Source organism: Anguilla anguilla, chromosome 15 (genome assembly GCF_013347855.1).
Source record: "Anguilla anguilla isolate fAngAng1 chromosome 15, fAngAng1.pri, whole genome shotgun sequence".
NCBI lineage: Eukaryota > Metazoa > Chordata > Actinopteri > Anguilliformes > Anguillidae > Anguilla > Anguilla anguilla.
In genome coordinates, this window is record NC_049215.1 from 6,023,461 (window position 1) to 6,043,023 (window position 19,563).

A 19,563-nucleotide genomic window follows, 5' to 3' on the forward strand; every position below is an offset into this window, starting at 1 on the left:
ATTTTTTATTTAATTCAAATTTTCCTCGATTCCCCGATTTCAAATATAACAGTAATCCCATTCCATTGCTGAAATGTTATCAATGTATTTATCCACCCAATGTATTTATCGCATATGTGTGTGCATGTTTACGTGTGTGTGTGTGTGTGTGTGAGTGTGTGCGTCTGTGTGCATGTTTGTGTGTGTGTGCTTTCGTGTGCATGCGTGTGTGTGTGTGTGTCTTTGTATGCCAAGCAGCCTGGCAGCAGGCAGATTCATTTTCCAGTGTTAATTTTTCCTCTCTGGAAGACACGCCTGTTAGAAGGTGCACTGAGCCACCGCACTTCCATTTCCCAGCCGTGACTGGCTGCAAATTGAGATTAGTCACAGCGGCGTCGACAAAACCACTTCACGACACAAACACCGCACTTCCCAGCTCAATGTAAAACACGCACAAAATCCATACCAATACAGGCAAACACAGACATTCGCAGGCACACGGACAGCTCGCACATAGCAAAACGTGGGCAAACCGTAGCATATTTATGGCTATTCTACCACTCCTCTTTCATGCAAATGTCTGGACTTGAACTTACAATGCCCTTGGGGGAAAAAAAATGCCACAATACAGATTACAAAATCGCTTCTGCTTCAAACTGTTATGCCATCTCTACAAAATCAAACACACCAAATTGTAAAATAAAATCTTCATCTTTGGATGACATGAACAGCTGTTCACACAAATGTAATTTAAATTCTAAAAGAGCTCTTTTGTTTTCGTTTTTCAAACCATTTCTCTGACCTTGAAAAGCCCTAAAATATTATAAAGAGCAGACTTCTACTGCAGGAAGACATGTCATGTAATGGAAAAAAACACTGAGGCATCCCTTTTCATTCTTTATTGCTTGCCTTGGCATAACACTCTCATCCAGGGTGACTTAACCATTTGTACAGCTTTTCACGCTGTTCAGGTTTCATGCTTCACGCAATCTCAAACCTGCGCACAATCTCAAGCCCCAGACTGGCATGGGCTGGCGGTTTGCGGGACCTAATTACAATTCCATACAGTAAGCACCGAGACCAGCGGTCCTGAAGTCATCGTTTTAAATCTGTTCAGAGACAAGAAATGAAACACTTCAGAAAGTGACTTCCATCTATTCAATCCACAGCAAATGAACTGGGCTTTATTTGTCCATACTTAATATTTTGTAAATGACATATCTCATGGACACAGAAAGCTAGTGTGGCAAGAGTAGTCTTCAAATTCAGCTGAAGTAGATATTGGTTTGGTAAATGGACTGCATTTATATAGCGCTTTTATCCAAAGCGCTTTACAATTGATGCCTCTCATTCGCCAGAGCAGTTAGGGGTTAGGGGTTAGGGGTTAGGTGTCTTGCTCAAGGACACTTCGACATGCCCAGGGCGGGGTTTGAACCGGCAACCCTCCGACTGCCAGGCAATCGCTCTTACCTCCTGAGCTATGTCGCCCCGGTTTAACCGTATCATTTAAAACAGGAGCCTTATCCTGCTTTGCATTTGGAAAAAAAACTGCAAATGTCCTTTTCGATTTGTTTTCAGATTATTTCTGTTTTCGACACCGAATGCTCAAAGACCTCCTTGCATCTTTTCTGCCGAACAACGGGCAAGCTCACACCCAATTGCTCTCCGATTGGCTCGGGGCTACGAGCTGACCTCTTTCAGGGCCAATGACAGGGCAGCCCCAGTGTCCCAGACTGCCGTACGGCCCTGAAAGGCTAAAGCACAGCTGCTTACAGGGCCCGAGAGCCTGTGTCTGGAGTCAATCAGGACGTATAGAGAAAAAGTACCCAGGTACTGCAGCCCTCGTCTCTCTCTCTCTCTCTCTCCCTCCCTCTCTCTCTCTCCTCTTTCCTCACTCTTCCATTACAGACGGAGGCACGCCTGAGGGACACCAGCTGCCTCGCAGACGTCTGGCGCAGAGCGCCAGGAAGCGCTCGGGGGGCTGGAGCCCTAACAGGCTCGAGCTCGCAGGAAGTTCACCTTTACTTAAAGTCTGACTGGCTGTGTCAGGACAGTTACGCCACGGCGGCTGCTCCTGTGGACCCGAAAAGCAGCCCCCCCCCCCCCGACAGTTTGGCCATTCCTCCCCCACAGCCCTGATTGGCAGCAGGAGATCTGACTGTATGGCTCTGATTAGGTCCTGCTGAGTCCACCCAGGCCCCAGCAGTCACTGGACCGAACGGCGAGAAACGAAGGGATAATGAAAGCTTACTGCGAGCGTGGTGGCTCGGAAACCCCCCCCCCCCCCCCCCCCTGCCCCCACCCTTAATAATGCTTAATAACAGAATGTGCAGCACAGGCTGATTCCCCCAAGGCATGCTGGGGTACGACAGCGCTCGCCGCTCCTGGGCAATCTGTCTCTTTCTGCAGAGCGACAGTAAAAGTAGGGCCTAAGCGAGAAGTGTGCGGAGCGAAACAAGGCCACGGGCTTCCTTAGAGCCGGACAGATGCAGGTGGGAGGAAAAACAAACCCTGAGAGATGCAAGAGAGTGCTCTCACACAGTCCCCGGATCCTGGTGCCGTGCATACACTGTCTGCTGTCATCCGTCTCCGTCTGCTGTATTTACATTACATTACATTACATTACAGGCATTTAGCAGACGCTCTTATCCAGAGCGACTTACACAACTTTTTACATAGCATTTTACATTGTATCCATTTATACAGCTGGATATATACTGAAGCAATGCAGGTTAAGTACCTTGCTCAAGGGTACAACGGCAGTGTCCTACCCGGGAATCGAACCTGCGACCTTTCGGTTACAAGCCCAGTTCCTTACCCACTGTGCTACACTCCGGGTATACATCACGAGAGACTATAAGAAGATAGACTTGGATTACAAATAACGGGCTCTTTAAAAGACACCAACGGCAACGCTGGTTTAAACGAGGCGAAGCGGGCTCGCCCGGGAGCCGTCTCTCTCCGGCGGCTCGTGCGTCGAGCTCAGGTGCGCTGCCGAATTCACGCGGGCTCCGTTCGCAAGCGGAGCGGATCGTACTTCCCCGCTACGTCTCTCGCGCGCGCTTTCGAATTACACGCCCGTGGAGAGTTCGGAGTAATACCGGCGCGGCGCTCAGCTCTAAAGCAACAGCAGCAGCAGCGTGCTCTTCAACACGAGCTCACGAACCGCTGGCTCTCCCTGCGTTCAGTCCGCAGAGCCGCATCCCGCTTCGAGCACGACATAATTCCACGACGTGCTACAAGAGTAGCGGAGTAGAAGCGGCTTTAAACAAACCGGAGTGCTAATTACAAAGCAAATGAAGGGAAGGACGGAGTGTGGCACAGTGGGTAAGGAACTGCGCTTGTAACCGAAAGGTCGCAGGTTCGATTCCCGAGTAAGGACACTGCCGTTGTACCCTTGAGCAAGGTACTTAACCTGCATTGCTTCAGTATATATCCAGCTGTATAAATGGATACAATGTAAAGTGCTATGTAAAAAGTTGTGTAAGTCGCTCTGGATAAGAGCGTCTGCTAAATGCCTGTAATGTAATGTAATGTAATGAAGGCAGGCAACCCGGAAGAAGCTTCGCAGCAGTCAAATCAATGAACGACCGGGGACCGAAACATCTTCTCTTTCATTCTTTCTTTCTTCGTTCCTTCTTTTTTTTTTGGTTGACTTTTCGGTACATTGTTGGACACTGTCAGTCATGCGGCTTCATTGTGTAGCATTGACAGACTGATAAGTCAGCTTGAAGCGATATCGAGTGCGGCAGAATGAAAATGCCATTCCTGAGTGCCTGCAATTTACGGGCACGTAATGGGATTATTGAGCCGTCATATAGATGTTTGTGTTGTTGTGCAACGGCCTCAAATTCCCTGTTGCTCAACCATATTTTCGGTGCAAGAAGGGATTTATACGTGGAGATTATAAAAAGGAAGAGGTGCTAGGCAAAATTCCTTAAAACCTTCAGGTAAAAATCACAAGCACAGGCAACGTAATATATGAGAGATGCTTCCAATCAGGTTCGAAACCAAGAAAGGACCACGTTTGTCTGCTTTTGAGGAGCTTTTTCTGTGTCTGAAAGTCAAATGTATCCCTCTTCTGAATGCCCTTAGTTAGTAAGAAAATTCTGCTGCTCCTTTAGACAGTGGTTTAGGGTTTAGAGACATCTTCCCAGCAGAGACAAATTTGCATATCTATATATATATATATATATATCTTTGTTTTTTCACATGAACTACTTGTTCGCAGGTAGGTGAACGTGATCCAGGTAGGTGCGGTATGCACAGCTCTCTCTAGAAACAACAAATGTGAATCTATGTTTACAACCTCTACTTCTGTATAGTAGTGTCTTTGCACGTACCTTAAAACTCTTGACCTGACCATGATGGTTTGTGATATGGCGCCTCGCACTGGGACCAGCTGGTGGCACAGGCATGAGAAATCTGGTCTAAATGTGGTCTCATCCCAAAAAAAAAAAAAAAAAAAAACATCAATACATCTCAACGACCGCCATAATTCAGCACAAAACTGTCTAACTACGCTCCAGAGGAAACGCTGAATCACTGCTCTTGTAAGCTATCTGCTGTTTGTTCACGACTCATCCAATCACCGCTTTTATGGCAGAAAACGAAAAACCACAAATCGAGTTCAGATTTACAGAGCAAGAAAAACATGCTAAAAAAAAAAAAGGAGGGGGAGGGTTGACTCAAATTTGAAACCCCTTGGCAGTAGCTGCACGGACAGCCCGCTGCACCGCTGTGACCCATTTAGCGCAAATTAAGCGCGCTAATGCCATCTGAGAGCAACGAGAGGGCAGCGACCGGAGACCACAGCTGAGCGCAATTAACGGCGCATTTGCCCATTCCCGCTAACGAGAGGGTGAGAGCGGGGAGCCTGCTCCTGCACCTCTCCCCACCGAAGGCAGATTACAAGGGGTGAAAAAAAGTTTACCCTGACACATAATTGGGGAGGGGAGTGGTTGTGGCGCCGAAAGAAACTATTAGAGATAAAACAAAAAAGAAATGAAAGACTAAAAACTCCCAACTTTGTGACCGAGGTGTCAAAGCGATCCCGTATAATTTAAATGGAGCGCACGAGATAGGCTTGAATAATAGGACTTGCAGACTAAGAAATGAAAATACGGGCAGGTCTTTTCAATCCGTTATCGCCCTTAAACAAATGTTACGAGGTCTCATTTTTGGGCAGCAGTAATTAAGAACTGTACCGAACCTGTCAGCAAGCAGACATCACGACAAGGCGTAAGAATTCAGAAACCATCGGGGAAGCACACAGAGTATAGACATATGTCTTCCTAATTAAAAAATGCTTTACTTTTATCGCTTGTGTGAGAAACAGGTTTTTATCTAGTTAAGTAATGTTAATTGAATTAAAGCAAGAGGTCAGGCTTGTTACTCACATCCGTGGGTTCACTTAATGAACATAATTCAAAATAGTATTTGAGCTAAATGGTCTCAGCTGTATACATCTGTATTGCTGTAATCCACTAGGCTATTTCATTGCTGTCCTGTTTTTATATGAAATTTTATTTTATGCAAGATAATCTTTAACACTAGATGCTGAGCGAAGCGATCAGAAATAGTTTTTGTGTGAACAGTAATTAATCAGTTTTGCAAAGGTGAGATGAAAAGGCTAGAATGATACATCACAGTGCATTAAATTGCAATTAAGAAATAAAGGTTTTCTATAAATCTTCGGTGGAAATATAATAGTGTTGGCTTAGCTTTATTCTTTCAGTGGTGACAGAAAAATGGCAGATTTTCGTTCTCATTCGTATTGATTCAGACAAACTTGTCAAGTCACATGATGTTAGGAGTGCCTTATTCATAGGTAAAGCTTGACATTTTAGGGTGCTGGAAATGTGTTTAATAGATACAAATGGGTTGTGTATGGTTTAATACATTCTATAGAATCAGTTATTTTTTATCTTTGAAGAAATCAAGTACTTAACTGAAAGAAAACTTTAGAAGGAACAGGACTGATAATTTATATGTGTATAAATAATATTAGAAAAGAATGGTGCATTTGGTTATTCATGAATTTCATTCATTCATTTGAGTGAGGTTTCTTGCTTCTTTTGCACAGCTTTGATTGGTTAGAGAGGTGATCTTATGGTTGTGGTTATATCTGTAGGAAACCCTGTAAAGTGCCAAACTCTCGGTGCTGTATAGGTATGGGGCATGCCGGCCTTCCAACAGGCGTAACTTGTGGGGTGGCATACCTGCCATCCCAATATACTGGTCACGGGTATGTTTGAGGCTGGACTAAAACCGTAAACCGCGTTCGTCTCGGATGTACGTAGCCTGGCTTGTACAGGGCTATAGCTTTGCAGGAACCTGCTTAGAGCCTACTGAACCTAGCCGCATCCTGCTTACCTTGTACAGTATATGTGTGGGTAAGCTGCTCGCGAGACCTCCCACATCCTTAAACCCTACCGGGTAGTCCACTGCAGCAGGATCGGTTGAAACAAACAGCTGGGATGGGCGGGACTCGCGTGTGCCAATCACAGGGCTGCCGTTCGACTGAGGCCCGTCTGAAGGCGCGGCTCCGTCCAATCGCTGTGGGTGCAGAGCTCTGAGGATCACCTGCTCGTAGTTTTATTTAACCTTTATTTATTTACCCAGGGTAGGTTCGCTGAGCACGGACGCGCTTCTGCAGCAACGCCCTGCTTCACACTCATACACATTCACACCTGGGAGCTGCCCGGTACAACCACAATCCTCTGTTGTTGGCCACTGAGCAGCTCCACTGTGATTAGAGGCCTCCGGCGTGCAGAGGAGCAGCCCCTGGATCGCCGCCAAATGGCCTTTCCCCACACACCCCGTCTGGGAAGGGAGAGAAGGGGAGGGGGGGATATTGAAGAAAATCAAGCTGCCAAAAACTAATTTCAGACTTAATGGAGGCTCCCGTGATGCATTTATTTCCATCAGCCAAAGTAAGGAGATACTGGTATGACTGGGGCTAGCACTAGTGGTGCTCAGACAGACTATTATAGACTATTATAGTTGTACATTATGGATTATCGTACAGAACACCTAGATTCGAGCTGTTTGAAAAATACAGGTTTAAAAATAAATGATCAGTTATTACATTTCATGGTCAATGATATATCAGTGTTAAATCATGACTTTGGTGCTTGGAAAGCAGACCAATCCTACATTAAGCTAGAAAAAGTGCCTTGTTTGCTTGTTTATGCAACTTGCAGGGTAAATAGGCTGACCAGACGTCCTCTTTTTCCCAGATGGTCTAAATTCCTAAAAATATTTGGCTCGATTTAGCTCATTCCACAGACTGTATATAAACAAACAAACTGCCTAGTAGTTCGTACTCTGGTAATAACACCCACCCACCCCTCTTTTTAAAAAATGACATTTACAGTGAGCTCCATGATGTACAAAGACATTTTTTTCCCTTTAAAATACAGAAAAAAAATGTCTGTCCCAAACATTATGGAACTCAGTGTACGGTCATCCTAGGTGAAACCCTGCCCACTTTCCATCTTTGATCCAGATAAAAAATACAGCTAATTTTACTGGTTGGACACAGTTTGGTCTCGACATACCCTTAAAATATTTACGGGAAAGGTCCTCTCTTTCATTATCGGCCCTTTCCTTCCTGGACTCCGCACAGTAAAGACTGAGCGCATACAGCAGAGGTGCGCCCCCAGGCGTCCGGTGACTGTGAGCGAACCTCAGACTTTTCCAAAAGAGGCCTGCCTTTAACCCGCTCCAGAGGAACCCGGCCCGGAGCGGCACCACCGAGCGGAGCACAGAAACCCATTTTCCGGTCCAGTTCCCCCGCGCTCTCTCCGGGTAAGCCGGGGGCGAACGGGCGTTTCGGTGAGAATCTCTGAACGCCGCGGGCTGCGGCGCGGTTTGTTAGCGCGACTGCGAACCCTCGCGTGCTGTCTCTCGATTCCCCGGCCCGAGATGAGGCCAGCTCACAGCAGTTGGCTAACAGGCAATTTTCTGGTCAGCCACACTCACAGAATTGGCCAGAGCAGCCCTGGCATTCGTTCATTACCCAGGCCTATGGCTGGCATTTGTCAGCTGGTTTTCTGTCGTACCACCCAGGCTACATGTCATACAAATTTAACCAGAGCGGCGGGAATATGTTGCCATGAACACACAAACCTAAGACCTGGTTTAAGTTAATCATTTTCATTGAATTCTCAGCTTTTGCTTCTTTCAGAAATATGAAAAAATGGTTACTGTGGTTCGATCTACACGGTCCTGTATTACACCAATATTACGGCTACTTCTGTCCTGAAAGTAGTTTGAATGGCTGAAAAGCTAGCATATTATACTAGAGATGTGACTTAAAGTTTGGCAGAAATCAGTGTCATTAAGAACATATTACAATTTGAACATATACGATTACAATTTAAATGTAGCCAACTGGCAGCCAAATGCACGTGCATTTACTGTAAGCACCTACATTTTAATCTGTAACGCTAATTTAGCTAATATGGTGTTTCAGGGTTTCAAAAACGTAGCAAACAATATACCGTTATAGTATCAACCATTAATTCCCTTACAAGTATACTAAAATAAACACCATTAGATTGTATCAGCGCAATATTGAACAAGATTACGTAGTTTACTACGTAATCTTCTGAATAGTGGTTGACTATAATTTAAATTGCTTGCGAAATGCCCTGCGTAACGAAGCTATTGCTTGGAATGACATCAAAGGCAATGTGCTGCAGCAACCAAAGTTTGCATGGACATTGCTTCGTGCAACAAGACCCAAGCAGCACACCAGGTACCACCCTCTGGCAGTCTTTAGCACTGCCTCTGGCCGGCCTCTCACAAGCCCAGCACCAGTCAGTCTGTGGGGCTGAGCAGACCTACATTAGTTACCATTTTGCTGGAGAAATATTAATGTTGTCTTTACGAAAGCTGCAAAGCACTGGGACCATTGAAACATGTGAGTCGGCCTAGTTCTGACCCAGTTAAAGAGGAAGGGGGCGTACCTGAGGGCTATGCCACAGCTGCCCATCGCCAGATGAAAGTAACGCCCCCAAGGGGACGAGGAGAGAATTACAGCTCTGTGTCCGAGCCGCCGCGTACGGTGCAGTGGGGAAGTATTTGGACAGTGACACAGTTTTTGGCTGCCCTCCAGCACATCGGGTTTGAAGTCAAAAGCGCAGACCGTCAGCTTTAATTTGCCGGCATTCGCATCCATATCTGGTGAACCGTGTAGCAACTGCAGCCTTTTTATAAAAAAAAAAGAGTATGAATAAAATGTTCTGGAGTACAGAGCCAAAACAACAAAAACTGTGTCACTGTCCAAAAACTTACACACTTCACTGTATATGTAAAATCACTGTGACTCTGCGCTGGTGCCTTTGTAAAGTGCCATCCTAGGCAAAGGCAAGCGAAGTACATGTCAGACTGGAGGACCAGTATCTACGAATAGAAAATTAAGTGTGAACTGTTCACACAAGAGGTCAATACTTAAGCTGCCGTCTGACAACGTTATAGACAGTGCTACCATCCACAAACCTATAATCAGTACACAAAGTTATCCCAGCGGTATGTAAAATATAGGCTGACTGCAGTATAATATCAGAAGACGGTCAAAGTGGCACAGTGGGTAAGGAACTGCGCTTGAAAGGTCGCAGGTTCGATTCCCGGGTAAGGACACTGCCGTTGTACCCTTGAGCAAGGTACTTAACCTGCATTGCTTCAGTATATATCCAGCTGTATAAATGGATACAATGTAAATGCTATGTAAAAAGTTGTGTAAGTCGCTCTGGATAAGAGCGTCTGCTAAATGCCTGTAATGTAATGTAATGTAATGTAATGTAAAAGTGAGCCACCAGATTCACAGCTCTTCGGCACCACAGAATACCAATCTCATTCCTGTTTCCTGCCAGCGCTGGATGCTACCTAGCCTCAACCGCCAGACCCTGAACCTCAAGAGCATCTGGAAAGAGAAGCTGCAACTTTTGAGAAATGCTGTAATCTAACTAGCTCCTGAATATTTTCGCTGGCGCCAAACTATTTGTTGACCATTCACCAGCGGTTTGAATCGCAACCACCAAATCCACTCTAACCTACTGAAAATCAGGATTCATCAGAAGTAACTTAACATGGGCTTACCATCAAAGCTCCAGAGGTTGGGAGAGCAACAGAGTGCCAACCTGGTCAGGCTCAGAGTACCCTGAGGTTGCGAGCCCGGCAAGTGAGGCTAGAGGCTACCCTAACAGGCTACTCCTGGAGCAATAAACCCCCAGCATGCATGTAGTATGCTACCCCTAAAGAAAGCTGTCCCTGGTGCACTATACACACAGCAGGAGGCAAACAGGGCACGCAGCATTCAGCAGAGACAATCGCCTGGTACTGTGTGCTGTGCCCTTTCCTCTGCTAGCCTCATGAATATGTCATCACCTCCAGCCCTTCCCTTAGGTCTGACCTATAGCTGTTTAACATGGGTGCCCAGCATGTTGCCTAGTTTCTGAGAGGAAGAGGGACATCACCACTGTATCACCTTTGATTGGTGGAGTTTCACAGACTGCGGTTTCAGCCCTGTACCCTAGATCACAGCAGGCACGAGCTGGTCTCCTGAAGATGAGGAAACGAGAAATACATGAATGCCTCCTCAAACTCAGGTACATTTCCTCCTCACTGTTCCTACACACCGGGGCAGTGATCTTTCCCTGTCGAGGCCAGGGAGCGAAATTACAAAAAGAGTTCCTGGAGAAGCGTCCTGAATAATTTAGCTTCCTTCCTGCACAAGCTGCACCCGAGGGCCGGTGCACCTCGAAGCAGATGCACAGAACCTTCATGAGGGAGTGTGAGGGAGCTCCCCATCGTAAACACACACACACGCACGCACACACACACACACGTGCACACACTCACACATGCATGCACACGTGCACACACACACATGCACGCACACACACACACGTGCACACACTCACGCACACGTGCACACACACGCACACACACACACACGTGCACACACACACATACACACACACGCATACACACACACATGCACGCACACGTACACGCACACACGCATGCACACACGCACACAATTCCAGTCGCATGATGAACAAACATGTAATTCCAGCCTCCTTATGAGGGCCCAAACTTAAGCTCATTGCACCTAGGCTAAATTCTGTAAGCAGGATGCACACACAAGCGCGCACGTGTGAAGGTGCACGCCAAGCAGATACATGAATCACGGAGAACCGGGGGGGTGAACAGGGGGCGGCGTGACTCTTAGGCCCAGCGGGGGGCTTGCCACCTACCAAGGCAGTGTCTCATCTCCAGCAGCAATGCCACGGCAACACAGCACCTTCTAATCACATGGCCTAGAGCCTGCAGCCTCATTCAAGCTCATCAAAAATGTATTACCAGAGAGAGTTCATTAGGCCTGCTTTCACATAGATTGTTCTACACAACATTTTGTTGATATTCAAAAATAATAAATCCAGAGAATGAAAAAGATACATGAAAGTATATTTGGTATATGAAACTCAGGTTCCCTGTATAGCCTATTTAATGTTGACTCTGAAAAGCCGAAACAGACCACATAAATTAACCCTTGGATTGATGTGCGAGCGTGCAACTCACGACTGGGGTACCTCTACAGTGTTAAAAACACAAGGGATGTGCCAACAGCTGCAGTTACATAAAGAACAGCATTTTCCTACTTCCATTCTAAAGCTAATTCAGCCAGACACTGCATTATTTCAGTCTGGATTTCCGTATCAGGTTCATGCAGCTGGGCACTTTTCTTCCCTATCGTGCCTTTCTCTGTAGCCATTTTCATGATAGCAAAAAATTTCAACTTTAGACACACAAACCAGCGAGTAAACGAGTCTCATGACAGTAAGCTACATACAATCTGTTATCTCAATCTGAACCGCCTTCCCTGAGGTGCAGTACTTTTGTTATTTTGAGTTAACATCTAGGTCATTGCATTTAGGTTTTGCGCATACTATTCGCCAGAAAAAAACGAGCCAATCCGGTTTGTTTACCAATGTGAAACCGCTAAAAATAAGAATGCGCAAATAAGCAGACTAATGAGATCACGGATAAACCTTAGCCAAAAGCGCAGGGCCAGCGAAGCGGCCAGTCACGCACACGGGCTGAACGGCAACAGCAAGCAATCGCTGCCGTTAATACACAAAACTAAAAAATTATTTTTCCCGTTGCGCGCTTGAAATACTGTTGCCAACGGCGTACCGGCAGCACGCAGAGACGGAAATGGAAAATAGACCGCCGTTTCTGCCCGTGTTCCACAGATGCGATAATGTCCTGGAGATGAAACTCGAGGAAAAGAAATCTCTTTAGACTGAAATCAGCGGTGATACAAATAACATTCAAACCTGGCCTGTGAAATAATGATGGGAACAGACAGTTTGCGCTGATGGCCTTTTAGTGTGTACCTCAGAATTCACTAAATGATCAAAGGGGGACCATTCATTTCCTTCACGGTTTCAGTATGTGCAGCTCAGTGTCTCCAAGTCACAAACTATTTATCCGGAATGAAAGTGACTGTTGTCACGGTTTCTTTCTCATCAGACTGTTCACATGGTACAGTGCTATACGCTCAAATTACTGAAGCCTATATTCCCTCGTGTTCACATCTGTTCCTGCCACACTTCCCGCACAGACTCACACATTCTCTATGGTTTGTAAAAGTGGCACCCTTGTGAGTCACATAATGAGATTGTCAGAATTGAGGAACTTCCACAATTTGCAAAATTAGCTGCAGACACGGATACGTTTTACCAAACATAATATCACACGATAGAAGAGCCACTTTTCTCCCTTCTCTGCTCTCATCACGTTGATGAACGTTCCGAATTTTAATTGCAATGTGAGATCTGAGACTAGATAAGCTGCTTCATTGATTTGCATCGTAGTTTTATTGCTACAGGAGAAGGCCTTGAGGTAGGGTGGGGTCGTACGTACTCAGGGAAGGTGGATGGACTTTCAAGTGGACACACTTCAAAGACACTTGTAAAGTTCACCCACACACATAGTCAGGATGGGCATGGGGGAGTTCACATCCTCTAAGTATCTGAAGGGCCTTCCAGTGTAATATTTGAGAGAGCAGGAGAAAAAATAAATAAATAAAACGATGCAATGGTATCTCTAGACAGAAATTACACACACTTAAATTTAATACCAATCAAATATAAAAGAAAGGGTATCAACAATATATAGGCTACTGACGTTTAAAGCCAAAGCAACACAATGAAGAAACAAAATATATACTTGAAACAATTAAGCCTGACTACAGTAATTTCGATGACAATACTCGCCCAAGGGCCACGAGACCTTGGCTTACAAAGAAATGTTCAAGACAACACTTTGTTTATATTCATATTATCATGAGATTTGTTCATGTTCGGCATATTCATAGCGTTGCTCTCAGAGGGCCAATTTCAGTTTTCGGAGCCCTTGTGCTGAGCAGTATGTGTGCTTTTCCACAACAGACCCCAGGGGCACTCCTAGGGTAAATGGCCTCTGCTCCTACACACCTTCCTAAGTGCAGCCACTCTGGCCACCTCCATGCACTTACCTCTCAAGGGCCTTCTCTGCTTCTGCCTCTCGTTCCTGACAGTCCGCCTTAGGCCACTCTGGCAACGCACCTCTTCTGGCACATGCACAATTCTCTCTCCCTCCACCCTCTCGGCCTCACTGCAAGGACACCCTAATATCAAAACAGGATTGTGCCCTCAGCCGCATTCTGAATATACTTGCACTCATACCAAGCACCTTAGAGTGGCTCGCTTCAAAATGCTGAGGTTTGCGGACACTACATGTCCCCTGGTTACCCGCTGTAGACCTCAAAGATCTTTCACATCTCATTCTGCTGGGACTTGTCACAGTAATCACAAATTCTACAGTACTTCCTTCTGACCAAACCTCTGACCCCCACACATCCCCGCATGCATACATGCTAGCTATTGAATTACCTGCTGACAGTAAACTAGCCAGCAACTTGTCACACACAAAACACCTTAGCAAGGTAGCTAACGTTATTCATTCTGTAACGTCAACTAGCTAGCTACCCTGTGCAAGTTCATAGGATTTCTGGACTCCTGGCTACCTCCAGCGCAATATGAAAATTAAGGATTTGGTTTAGTTGTTTAATTAATTTTAACCAGGAGCAATGACCATACAGGACATAAAATAGTAAGAAAAACAAACAAAAATAAGTTTCACATGCAACGTTCAAAGTTCGTCCGTTTTGGTCAAATCGCTTGTACAACGTCAAACCAACCAATCGATACAAAACCTGCTGGAATACTACTAGTTAGCCATCAGCACTGACATTGTGGACTCAAGCTGGGGGGAAATCCCATCTAATGCTTTATGTTAACTCCATAAAACTTGCCTTGAGGCTTTTTAAATCGATGCTTTAGTACGATACGACCCAGAACGTCGAATCCGCGTAGGGTCCGTTGTCCTTAAGTTTGTCGTCAACTGGATTGGACAGCTCCCATTATAACGACTCCGCGCCTGTTTGCTAAGCACAGAGGAAGCTCCGCGTCTTACTCAGCTCCACGAGACAACAGGGATCAGGTGGTAAACAAGATATATAAACTGAATCGATCGACCAATTTAATAGAAGCACAGGATACAACAGCGGGATTTACTGTCAAAGCTTTGAAATACACGAGATGCATAGCTAAAGTTTTTGGAGCGTAGCTAAATCTTTCGCAACACTGCAGCACTAAGGGGGTTTTTGAGGGTTACTATGACGACAATCAGTGTCCTCCTGCCACACGCACAGTGACGTAATAATGAAAAGTTCTGAAACGTCAAAGAGGTGGGCTGCTACCAATCCTATATACCACGAACAAGGCGTGAAAATACGCTGTTGCTTTTTGCCATCACCAATGGCAAATAAATACTTAAAACGTCCTGTAATATGTGTTTAAGATGGAAAGTTCCTCCCTGTCATGAGTGAATAGAGCACATGATGAGGACTATGGACTACGCCATCTTCAATGAGCTGCGACTAGAGGACAAGCTCTGTGATGTGATCATTGAGGTCAATCAGTTTGAGTTCAAAGCCCACAAAGCTGTCCTGTGTGCCTGCAGCACTTACTTCTGGTGAGTGACATGGTGAGGCAAGGGGTCATCAAGGGTTTTACTGGGTTGGAACTAAATGGAACTGCTCAAAAAAAAAAAGAAAAAATTTTCTGTACTGGCCGGACAACATCAGGGTCCTGCATTGTTGGTAGTGTTACAAAAAAAAAGTAGCACTTAGCGGATCACTTTGAGACATGGGGGAGTTCTGACAGTGCCAGTGCCAAGTGTGACCTTGCGTTCTACAGGGCAATTCATAATTAGCCATAGCATTATCCAGGGAGGTCCCTGTCCCGCTTACTGTGTAGACTGCAATATTACACCTGTGACAGATATTGGATTCTCCATAGGCTAGGAATCTGCTGAGGTTCTGTTACCCCTCTCAGCATGGCGGTCACAAAAATCATGGCTTATGTGTATATAAATGATCTTGCTTGTGCATCTACTGTTTTACAGCAATGATACCAAAGACCAAGAAAGTAATACTTAGTGTCTCAAATTATCCCTGGATTTTAAATACAGACAAATTACTTAAATAAAGCGCAATACCATGTATTTAGAGTTCTGAGTAAAGAAACATTCTATCAAAATTACATGTGTTGGTATTATAAGTGGGTAACTCTTGGAAAGAAAAGAGTTGTTTATATTCTTTGCTGTTATTGTGTAGGGAAAAAAGTGTACATTGACCCCATTGTGATCCCTCTACAGTTCCCTGTTTAACAGCACAGACGAGCAGAGGTACCAGATTACTGGGCTTTTGCCAGACATCGTGAGGCTTGTCATCCAGTACATATACACATGCTCGGTGCCAATCTCAGAGGACAACGTGGAGAATCTCCTGCAGGCAGCCAACAAGTTCTGCATTGTGGGCCTTGCTCAGGCTTGCTGTGAGTTCCTGGAGGTCCATCTGACCCCTCAGAACTGTATTAGCACCTGGAGAGTGGCTGACGTGTACTCCTGCTCCAACCTGCGGTACCACTCATACCGCTACATCCTGCACCACTTTGAGGAAATTGCACACGCTTCCAATGAGTTCCTGGAACTCTCGTGTGCTGAACTCCATGACATCATCGATGAGGATGAACTTAACGTCAGAGTGGAAGATACAGTGTTTGAATCCATCATGCGCTGGATTGCGCACAGTCCCAGTGAGCGACAACATTTTATCTCCTTCCTGCTTCCTAAGGTAACTGAAATATATTCAGCCAATCCATCTTCCATAAAATTGCAAACATTGAATATATATTTAAGGCCAGTTTGTTCACGTGTTTAACACGTCAATTAAGAAAAAAATATTTCTCTTCTAAAATAGAAAAGGTATCATAGGTATTATTAATATAAAGGATTTATAATTATACTCACATTAATACACTAATATTATGAGGTAAAGTGAATGATTTAACACTATGTGTAAAAGAAGAACATTAGGAAATTCCAAACTTGCTCAAAAATTGAAGTAGGAGAAGTATGAAAATATAATAGGTCAGAAAAATGACAGTGCCTTGCCAGTCATAGGACGTCCCGCTCTGTCTGTTTGACCAGGTGCGAATGGGCTTAATGAATGCTGACTACTTCATGGACAATGTGAAGAACGACACACTGGTGAAGGGGAGGGAAGAGTGCAACCGCATAATCCTCGAGGGCATGAAGGCGCTCTTCGACTTCAGCATGAACCGGTCCCAGCCCAACTTCAGTAACTCGCTATCGCGGCCACGCCTGCCTTTCGCTGTCCTGCTGGCCATCGGGGGCTGGAGCGGCAGCGTCCCCACCAACGCCATCGAGTCGTACGACGCGAGAGCCGGCTGCTGGGTGAACGTGACGCTGGAGGAGGAGAGTCCCCGGGCCTACCACGGCGCCGTCTATCTCAACGGCTTCGTCTACTGCCTGGGAGGGTACAACAGCATGGAGTACTTCAGCAGCGTGCGCAAGTACAATCCCGTGACTCTCACCTGGCACGAGGTGGCGCCCATGTACTTCCGGCGCTGCTACGTGAGCGTGGCTGTGCTGGACGGCTACATCTACGCCATGGGCGGCTTGGACGGCCACGTTCGCCTCAACACGGCAGAGCGCTACAAGCCTGAGACCAACCAGTGGAGCCTCATCTCACACATGCATGAGCAGAGGAGCGACGCCAGCGCAACCACACTGCATGGCAAGGTGGGGTACAGGGGTGGGGGGTGTGGTGGGGGGTGGACAGTTATGAAACTTATTCCAATAATCTCACAGGGAATGTCTCATTGCTCTGGAGTTGGCCTGCATGGTACTCTTTTGAGGAGTTAAATGGAAATAGTGCCACTGAATGTTGCAGCAGCATCAGCAAACCTATGCTATTTTATACTAAGTCCTTTGTCAACATAGTTATTAGGATATACAAATGTATTGCGTGTTTTTTAGTCTGATTATAGTTTATATCAGAGGAATTAATTGTGGTGCTCAATTTTTAAACAAAGATAAACAAGGTATTGCAGAATCCCAATCAGTATATAGTCAGATTAATGCCTCATTAATCTGCCTGTATTGACAATTAGGTAATAAACAATTTGAAATGGGTCTGTTCAAACAGGTGTACATCTGTGGGGGCTTCAATGGCCAGGATTGTCTGTTCACTGCAGAGTTCTACAGCCCTAAGTCTAACCAATGGACGGAAATCACCCCAATGAGCAGCCGACGCAGTGGCCTGGGAGTCATTGCCTATGGCGAGGAGATCTATGTGGTGAGCTCTCGTAACGAACAGTCAAGCACTTCCAAGTCCTTAGCCTTAGCCACAGCACCAGTCCTTTATCTGGATGAGTCGTGGCATGAAGTCTTGAAGGGAGGCGCATACAACAAAGGAGTATTCCATTTGCAAAAGGAGGATTCCATTCCATTTACAATGGAAAATTATGGGAAGAATTCACAGGCAATGATTCCTAAACCAGAATCGGAAAAATACTGAGCATTGTGAATAATGGATATTATTTTTCTGTAATGAGAATGGGATGTATTAAAAATTCAGTCTGAAACTAAATATAAAAATAACAATTTAAAGGGATTTACAGACATTTGTGCTGAGCTGCTGGTTTCACAGTGGCTGGTATAGGGACATTTCAGGGTTCATGGACTAAAGCAAAAAATTGTCCAAAAAGCTTGTAGAGTGACTTCCATGCTTCCAGATGCATGTGTTCATATTAAAATTCTGTAAATATTTAAAATGTCCTTCCATCACACACAAAAACTTTCTGGTCCAACAGAAAGCAAGCAGTGAAACTGAAATAACCATTGAAATTAATATTTAATATTTAATTTTGGACTGCATTTTTAAAATGAATCCCGTTCTCATTGCAAGTAAAAATAATAAGAATACTATAATATAAAGTGATTTATCCCTTTAATATGAAATGCATTACCGTGCGGTAATACGTATGCATTTAATTGCACATTTCACCGGTGAACTAGTGGGCGTGCCTTTGCCTAACCTCTGGCCTCAGGTTGGCGGCTTTGACGGGGTCTCCCGGCTGCGGAGCGCGGATGCCTACGACCCGCTGACCAACGGCTGGCGGGCGGTGCCCGACATGATCACGGCGCGCAGCAACTTCGGCATCGAGGTGCTGGACGGGCGGCTGTTCGTGGTGGGCGGCTTCAACGGCACCACCACCACGGACTACGCCGAGTGCTACGACGACCGGGCGGACGAGTGGAGCGTCGTCCACTGCATGGCCTTCTACCGCAGCGCGCTCAGCTGCTGCGTGGTCCCCGACCTGGCCAACGTCGCCCGGTACGCCGTCCCGCGCGCCGCCGCCGCCGGCCCGCCCGCCGAGCCGCCCGCCGCGCCCGACAACCCCTCCTCCTCCCGCCGCTAACGTTCGCGTTTGTCCACGCGCCGTCTACCGCAGAAGCTCATCTGTTCACGCTTGTCGTGCACGGAGGTGTTCGATGCATCTGCGCTCTAGCAGGGTTTGCATTAAAAAAAAATTCTCTTGAATGTTATTTTTTTTGTCTATTTGTTACACTTAGAAGACCAAGAAGCACACTCAATAATAATTGTATGCAATAATTCTTTTGGCACAGTGCTGTGTCACTTGGCGACTCAAAAAAAGACAGACTCCGGAAATGGTTGGCTTCCTGCCTTTTATTTACTCCTTAACTCAAAAATGTAGAATGGGACCACAAAACAAGAATTTGAAAAAGCACCATTATCAGAAGGCTGAATAAAACTGGATGGCATGCATTCACTGTGGCCATGTGGCAGAATGTCTCTCCCCTAGGCCGTGGAGCTAGGCCTTTTACATAATCCATCAATTGGGTAATGGGTGGCATCTGTGATGGTTGGCAGTGAGCCAGAGCTGCCACCGTGCCTTTGAGTGGAGCGGGTGCCGCCCACAGCCCTGCAGCTCTGCCAGGTGACTGAGACAGCTGAGGTGCTGAAGGCACAGTGCATTGTGGTATACAGGAGCAGGGAGGTGGGGAGGACTGATGATGCATGAGGCTGAGGGTCAGTTGGTCTTAGTAGCTCCAAACAGAAACACTAAAGCCAAA

At 45.9% G+C, this 19,563-nt stretch overlaps 1 protein-coding gene across 1 annotated transcript; it reads left to right on the forward strand.

The window, feature by feature from the left end:
- The first annotated feature begins 13,910 nt into the window (after window positions 1–13,910).
- Window positions 13,911–19,009, forward strand: LOC118213730 (kelch-like protein 10). Its single transcript, XM_035392804.1, has 6 exons — window positions 13,911–14,081; window positions 14,899–15,072; window positions 15,757–16,234; window positions 16,591–17,205; window positions 17,612–17,761; window positions 18,516–19,009. Exons 2-6 carry the CDS (start codon window positions 14,936–14,938, stop codon window positions 18,885–18,887), a joined length of 1,752 nt encoding a protein of 583 aa, XP_035248695.1. The 5' UTR covers window positions 13,911–14,081; window positions 14,899–14,935; the 3' UTR covers window positions 18,888–19,009.
- Window positions 19,010–19,563: the final 554 nt, after the last annotated feature.